General features: G+C 52.9%; 1 protein-coding gene across 1 annotated transcript; it reads left to right on the top strand.

Annotated features, from left to right (window-relative positions):
* Positions 1–4,188: 4,188 nt before the first annotated feature.
* Positions 4,189–5,064, top strand: PG986_006860 (superoxide dismutase; the record flags this gene model as incomplete). Its single annotated transcript, XM_066843082.1, has 3 exons — positions 4,189–4,263; positions 4,321–4,522; positions 4,580–5,064. 3 exons carry the CDS (start codon positions 4,189–4,191, stop codon positions 5,062–5,064), a joined length of 762 nt encoding a protein of 253 aa, XP_066699194.1.
* Between the last annotated feature and the right edge of the window lie 3,055 nt (positions 5,065–8,119).

Here is an 8,119-nt window from a genome sequence, read left to right as displayed (position 1 = left end):
ATGCCGTAATTCAAGATTCCGTCGAGTGTTTTAGTTGGTTGAGTTCAATTAACCTAGAAGGCTTCTCTCCGGAGTCTAGATGTCGTCGTTGCCGATCCACTGTTTTCCGGGCCTTGCCTTGGCCTGGCTAGCCTGGAGTTTGGGGGAGAGCGAGGGAGCGAGGGAGCGAGCGAGGGAGCTTGCGCCGGAAGTTTGGTGAGGCTGCTGCTGGTGCTAGTGGTCAAAGCTCAAGCTTTACAGTGGTTGAATGGGTGGTGCAGTCAACAGTGTAGGCCAAAATCAAGCAGTGAGACATTACCAAACCCGCTTTCTCATACAACTCAATGTTCACAACGGATTCCGATGGACTGGCGGAGGTTATACTCAAGCCAACGGCGATATATGTTTACTCAGGTGATATTTCGGAGCATTCTCCTGCCCGCGTCGATATTTGCAACTGATGACTGATGTATCCATTACATCCATCTCACACTAACGTAGGTACTTACTACCTGCCTACCTACTGTCTGTGATTCCCGTAATCTCTGTGACACATATTTTTGAGACCCAAGAAGGGGCTTCCGAATGAACAGACCAACCCGGTTTTCATCGCATTGGATCGCGATGCGGCCCTCTGCATGCGGGTGAACGCCGTGTCTGACTCGGAACAAGTGTATCATCGCTCTGTAAGTGACATGTTGCCTGACAGTTGAACGTTGACATTCAGCAGCCAGACAGGGGTAACTCTCTGCCCAACCTGCCTGGCCATCGGGTAGAAGTGGCAGTTCTCACCCAGCCCCCTTGCATCGATGCGATGCCACTTGGGTATTTGTTTTCTAGCCACGTCAAGCCAGATTGCGAGCTGCGCTGCACTAGCATGCTGGTGGTTTTAATGCGCGGACCCAAAACGACAAAGTAAAAGAAAGGACGTATAGGGAAGGTAGGTAGGCTGGGCTAGTTGCCAGTCGCATCCAAGCACCTCGTATTCTTGATGGGAAATGCATCCATGAATCATCATCTACCTCCAGTCTTTGAGTTGCCTCCAGAAGAAGCCCAATGATATACCCGCGCCGAGCCGCCACGACCGTGTCAATGCGACTCAAGATCGGGTGGAAAGACGACGCCGTTATTACTCGCGGCTGCATGAATAGGTAAGGCAAGGTAAAGTAAGGGGGAGGGAAAGCTCTCGGTATTGGTTCGGGTTTCGAAAGCGAGCATACATAAAACGATAGGGCTGCCTGGTTTGGCTCTCATGGGACATTTCCAATCGAATGCCAACCTTGCCTCATTCTCCGTATCATCCCCCCTCAGGATAAGTCCCAACCTTACTTTCGGCCAACAAGATGGTTACATAGGCTATTTAGGGTAATGATTAGAGGCTCAGGCGGCAGTAGCACATGAAAAACGCGCATGATAAGCGGGAAAGTCAAAGAGTCTATCTGATTTTCCGCGAAACACGGTCTAATAATACGCACCATGTCAGTCGGTCTGGATGATGAAGGAAGATCAATTGACAAGAGTTTGTGCTATGTAGCCGCCTGGGATGTGGTTCCCAGGACTAGGCTGTTCAGTGCTCTTTAAGAAGAGCCGAGTGTGCCAATACATGGAGGCATTAGAAGAGCGGCAAATTGGCGCACGGGATTGGACAATGAGAGGTGAAGTTGGATCTAGGTAGGGGGCCACCCGCCATCGATGCCAGCAAGGAGAATGAATAGCTGTGAATCCATCCAGAAGTCTATTCCAGATACATACATGTAGTCAAGGATAGGGCCCGAGGCTCTGGGATAGAAACAAAACCCCCATAAACAGAACACCGGTCGTTAATGATTGGCGAGCAGTGGTGGAAACACGGTGGCTATGAGTGGGCATTCCTCGCTAGCACGCTTGCACGTAGGGGTCCGGCCTTTCAGGTGGCCCTGTGTGGGTTCGATGTTTCTAATTCCAGGTACGGGATCGCTGTTGGCCGCGGGCTGTGGTTGGCTGGCTGGGCTCTGTGTATGGTCACTCTGCAGCGCAGCCCAGCAGCCCAGCAGCCCAGGGCGCCAACCAACGTTCTGAAAGCAACATTGAAGGGGACCACAATGCATACCTCCTACTTCATGTACATACCTCCTCCATCTTAGTACGGCCCATACTTACCTCCAGCTCCCCCACCTTGGCTACCTACCTTATGTAATTTTAAGGCGGTACTTCAATGTTGTTGTCTTTCAGCTTCCTCCTTGAAACAAGGAGGATGATTGATAGGATCAACAGAGAAAGCATCGTCTTAGGATGAAGGGCAATATGGAATACGTGGGCACACAATGTGTCAGGTAATGGACTGCTAAGGGGCCTGAGCTCTGGGTTAGGTAGATCTTGCCGGGATACCGAAAGGCTAGCAGCCCACGGCAGCATGGGCGGGCGTCTCTGTTGGTTGCCAATTCAAGGCAATCTTGCGTGATCAGCGATCTACCATACCCTGTGTCTCTGGCTAGGAGCTAGGTATGTAGTAGTCTGGCTAATATATGCTTGTGCCGCTCATATAACCGGGCGTTTATTATATTCCATTGCTTAAGTACATTTGCTTGACGCCAGGGACCATCCAGGAATGCCGCCTTGTACCGCAGCGGTAGTTGCTGGCGCATTTACCCGAGATTGATAAGATGTAGTCGATCCACGCAACTGAGTGACCAACCCCGATTAGATTGTTGTCATTTTACTTCATCTACTGCGTACGCCTAGTCTTGCCAATGCTCTTGGGAGAGACTCAGGTCGAAAGTCATCTTGGTTTTCTTTTCCCGTAGGCTGAAGGATACGAAGAGGAGGGGGCTTGCAGGGGGGACAGACAGACACTTGACTAGCCGAGAAAGAGTACTTGGTAGGTATGCAGCTAATACACACGCCTACCATTCTTCCACCGCACAAGTACTTCATCAGTACATCCAGTATATGCCAGACGAACCGTGCCGACCGCCTAATCCGGCAGTGTGCATACGAAGCCGATCACAACCTGAGCAGCTACCATCCTCGCCTGTTAGCTACAAACGGTTTAGTCGAGGAACAGCGGCAAACAAACTGAAACATTCCATCCGCAAACCAATACCTATAGACCAACAGCAGGAGTGCATGTACATTGATTGTAATTTTGCGCCGGGCAGACAGGCAAGAACTATGCTTGAAGCATCAGGATCCTGAGCACGTGGTGCTATTCATCTATCATCTCTTCGTACCGGTTTGGTCGCCCAAGGGAAACAAAAATAAAACGCGAAAGTATATGTAGCGTTGAAAGGGGGAAAGACAGCTGTCATTGTCTGAAGTTGGTGAAGGGGAGGGGCTGCTAAGCTTTTTTTTCGCTTGGCACCCAAAGTCATCCCAATTTCGAATAAGAGAAGCGAGAAACAGCACTCAACTGGCTACATGTACCTAGCTTGAATGGATAGGCCAGACAGGCAGCGGTGGGTTTATCCTGAACGGCGGCAAGACTCCAGCCCGTTCTTTGTTTGTTCGTGCTGCTGCGCCATCCCATCTTCCAAAAACGCAGCTCAGCTGTTTGATGATGCAAGGTTCCATCAGGTTTAATATAGCCATGCACGAGCCGGGGCCTTCTCCGCATCGCTCCAAACCGAACCAGTCGCGTGGATGTTGGCGCTCTCTTGGTCACTGTCCTAGCCCTGCACGGCGTTAGCCCCAAGCAGAGGGCTTTCCCTCTCCCGCCGGTTGGTCTGGCGTTGGCTGGTCTCACATTATCGTCCAGTCTCATTCCCAGGGGGAGAAGTACCTACGCCTGCCATGTATGTACGCCGTACCCTCCTAGGGCTGCTAGGGAGGAGCAAAAGGTCGGCGCAGCAACCCAAGTGTTGATATAAGGCTCAGTGCTTGCCCACCTTGGATTCCTCACCTGCGCCTTCTCCCACTCCGTTGCCGCCTTCCCACCGCCACCGTGAGATTGCCTCGTGATTCCTCGCTTCCACGCTTCCACGCTTCCATACACCCGGCTTAAACTCCAAGGTCCAACAAAGCAAAACAAAGCGGCTCCTTTCTCTTAAGCAACAAGCACCCGCGCCTCTGTATTCTGTCCGCACAAGGCGTCTTTGTCCCCTTGGTCCCGTATTTCTGCACAATCCAGCACCTACATCTCGGGCTCGTGTTACTGTAGTCGAATACAGCTTTAAGGATTTTCTGGCCTTTATCTCTAATTCAGCAACCGCTTTTCGACCCACGCTTTCCACCATGCACTCGTTCGGTGTCCTCTCTACCATGGCCCTCGGCCTTGCCTTCGCCAGCGCCGACGGTATCAAGACCGGCGTAAGGAACTTCACCTTTGCTCCACCGGGCCGTGCTGACAACCTCTTTCGTGTATAGGACCTGGGCAATGCCACAGCAGTCACCAACAACCCAGTCGGTGCCTCGGCCGCCGGAACCCTTCCGGATAAGGCCTTCTTTACCGCCGGCTCCCTCGACGGCAATGTCAAGGGCTCTGTCTCTGTCAAGTCCAGCCCTGACGGTATCGGCGTCGTCTATACTGTCAAGTTCTCCAACCTCCCCAAGGAGGGCGGTCCTTTCCGTATGTCCTCGACATGGTATCCTTTTTTTACATGCTCTGCTTACTAATCCCTTGCAGCCTACCATATCCACGAGAAGAAGGTCCCCGATGATGGAAACTGTACCTCGACCGGCGCGCACCTGGACCCTACCATCCGCGGTGAGACGCCTGTCTGTGACAAGTCGTTCCCTCAGACTTGCCAGGTTGGCGACCTGAGCGGCAAGTACGGCGCCATTACCTCGGATCCTTTCGAGGCGACGTACACGGACATTTTCGGCTCAATGAACAACGGCGCCAATGCCTCCATCACGGACCGCAGCTTCGTTGTTCACTTCTCGAACAAGACTCGCATCTCGTGTGCCAACTTCAAGGTCGACGCGTCGGGACCCTCGAGCACGGTCCCTGTTCCGACGAGCTCTGCCACGCCCGGCTCCAACAGCACGCCTACTTCGCCCACTTCAAGCACATCGCCTGTCGTCACAGCTGGAGCCAACGTTCTTCAAGTGGTCGCTTTCGCCCAGCCTGCCTGGTTGGCCCTTTTCGGCCTTTTCTTTGCTCTCTAAGGGGTGGGATGGACAGCGACGCCCAAAATAATAACCAGATGTACATTGACCAGCTTGAGGAGGTTATGGGTCCCTTCCCCTCATCACATGGACTAATGGGCCCGGCGTTCTGGTGTTTGGGTGGTCCGTTTTGTAGGGCCACCGTTACGACATTGCACATTCGGGAGATACCCCTGGCCCAAGGAGAAGCCGCGCCTGGATGGGTCTCCAATCTGGTGATACATGACCACGTCCAGTAACGCCCAGATAGTGACTAAAAAGGAAATCATTGCATTGGCTGCTGCACGTTCGCGTTCCGGGAGTGACATTGATACGATCTGTAAGCTTGTAACGTTGCAAAGCGCTCGCCACGTACAGTATGCGCCTGGCGTCGTATGAACATTGCCTCTCGAACCCTCTGGGTGAATCCCAACAGTCTGGTATAGGCTGTGAAGACGGGGTCTCTCCGATCTATTGCAGATGCGCGCTGTTCAGTAAGCACTTTATGCGATGCGGCCAATGCATCCAAGACTGGGCTCGCTGATCGTATGATGCGGTGACAATCCACGGACTTGCTTGAACTGGACGGACCAATCCTGCTTGGTATCAGCACAACACAACACGCGACTTGCCTGTAATTACACTCTCCTGTTCCCTTCTCAGCGATATTTCCGAATCCGGCATACGCCGAGTGTGAACGATCAGCGCTGGTGGCTGGTGACGAGCGCTAGTGAATCGCGATAGGCGCTGGCAGCTTCCGTGATAGGATCGTGATAGGCGTTCAGACGAGTGCTGGTCACCGTGCCCCATGTAAGCTTGGCCCAGAGCTATCGTTGGGGTTCAGCCGCCGCTATACCGATATGCATGACGCTCATGATCTGCTGCATTGGTGAGCTGATCATTCAGCCATTATTAGGGAATATTTGGTTCTTGAATCCTTTGGCTCGCGCGCAGGTCATCGGTATGCTTATTAATTTGACCAGGTCAGGGTGTTTTATTGATTCAATGCTACCCTAGTATGCAAGACAGCGGCCGAAGGCCAAGGCAGACGACCCTGTCGCTGTTTCTGCCTTTTATCTATACCTACCTACATTTCAGGTGAGGCAACCCCGGATCACGTACCCTTACTTCGGTGGGAAGACGATCGACCAATGCTTCAATCGGTATTGATTAATTAAGTAAGTATTCGTCGCTGATTCTAAAACCCCCCCAATGTGCTTGCTATCTGGCAGCAGACTGTGCGGCCGTTTGCTACCAGAGTATTGGATTTGAACCTCCAACCCGCATTAGGGACATCGGCTTATTCCTTTTTCTGTCTAGAGCTGGCTCTCAGCTGACAGCTGACCCTGCATCACACCTCTATAGCAGCTCATTGGTCATGGCCGACGACATGCCAAGGCGCCTCCATGAGTGAGTCGAGGTAGCACGACAACACCACTCTAGGGCTGCATGGGGGCAGACGTTTGCATTACTCAACACAATGTCTCTCCATCACCGACCAGTCAAACGGCGTTCTTCTGTTCCGAGAAGGGAAACCATTACCAGGAATGAACATTCCTCCACCTGAACAGATCAACCACGATTCCAAACTCACCACTCACCGTAACCCCTCTTACGTCAAAAGGCCCCAAAGGGTCCCCCGTCCCCCCGTTCGGGCACACCCGCGCATGGAAGCCCCCAACGCTTAGCCGCAAACACCTCTTCAAGAACCACCCGTCCCCCCCTGCCAAGCTGGTGATGACGACTCTTAGAAACCAGGGAGGGTGGGATGTAGCCCTCTGTACTTTTGCCCATCTGGGACCGCTTGGTCGGTATGGGCCAGATTGCTCAAGGAGGGTGAGGGGGGTAGGCTACCTCGGAAGAAGCGGTGCATTTATCGTTCGTGAACTGTCTCATCTGTAGAACATACAGAACGGTGTTGGCCTCGAGACATACATGATGTCGGTCTTGCCGGTAGCAGATAACGGCCCCCATCTCGTTGGCTAGGCAAAGCTGTATTGAAAAGCAAGGGATAAAGCAGACTCGTAGTCCTCCGGAAAGAAACCCAAACTGAAGACGGTATGCTGGGCTGGTGGTTGCGGCCGTGCCAGAAGTTGCAGGCCTCATAGTCGAATGCAATCAACGTCAGTCAGCGCAGCCAACATGGGAAGGCGCCAGCTGACGACACGGGCAGCCTTGTACTCCCCCTATACCCAATAGTCGGGGCGTACCAATCTCTCCCTCTTCTGTGATGGGGGTTTCCTCCGGATGGGCCCAGTCACCATCCGACATTGCCGTCACCGACAGGCCACTTGCATCCAATATCATCAATACCGATAGCAGGCTAGTCTCTTCATCACACTCTGTGCGAGCATATCTGGGGCCGATCTTAACCTGCCTCGGGCGAAGCCAGAGCTAACGCTCGAACGCTATCTGGTGAGAGAGAGCGAGGCAAGACTGTCTCGTGGAGAGGGCCTGATGAGTACAATGAGACTTTTGAGTTTCGGACGGTCACCTGAGTCTTCACAACCCGCGCAGGCCCATCTCGGGATGCCTCCTCTGGTTCCTCTGCTCCCCTGCTCCCCTGCTCCCCATACCACACCCTTCCATAAGCCCGGGCTACGAGCCCTATGTTCAGGCTGGACTCGGGTAGTCTGGTTCGGAGGAGTGAATCCATGCCTCATTCGACAGATGTGACCCAGCCAGGGGACATACCAATACGCCTGACCAGTCAGGACAAAAGCTTATGTACGGGCAAACCCCCATGACACGAGAGGGTGTGCAGCAGCGGGTATACTCCATAGGTGATGGCTGCGTGTCCTGAGGTCGGAAACTCAGCTGCGGCCAGGGACGAGCATGATTACCAAAGAAGTGTTGTAGTCATGTCATGTTCTCAAACTATATATATATATATGCCCAGGTCTTATACGAGCCGTGCAGACACATGGGACATGACACTCCATCAGCAGCCCATATCTTCATATCACCTCAGCGTCCTCTTGAACCTGTCTGATTCTTTCCCGTTTTACTGGCATATACCTCTTCCGTATGATCAATATCTCTTCTTGATCCACGACCCACGATCCACTCCCGCATC

Source organism: Apiospora aurea (assembly GCF_038362705.1).
Source record: "Apiospora aurea strain CBS 24483 chromosome Unknown utg000005l_segment0_segment0, whole genome shotgun sequence".
NCBI lineage: Eukaryota > Fungi > Ascomycota > Sordariomycetes > Amphisphaeriales > Apiosporaceae > Apiospora > Apiospora aurea.
The sequence above is the reverse complement of the archived record's forward strand: the minus strand, read 5'-3'. Positions and strand labels throughout refer to the sequence as shown.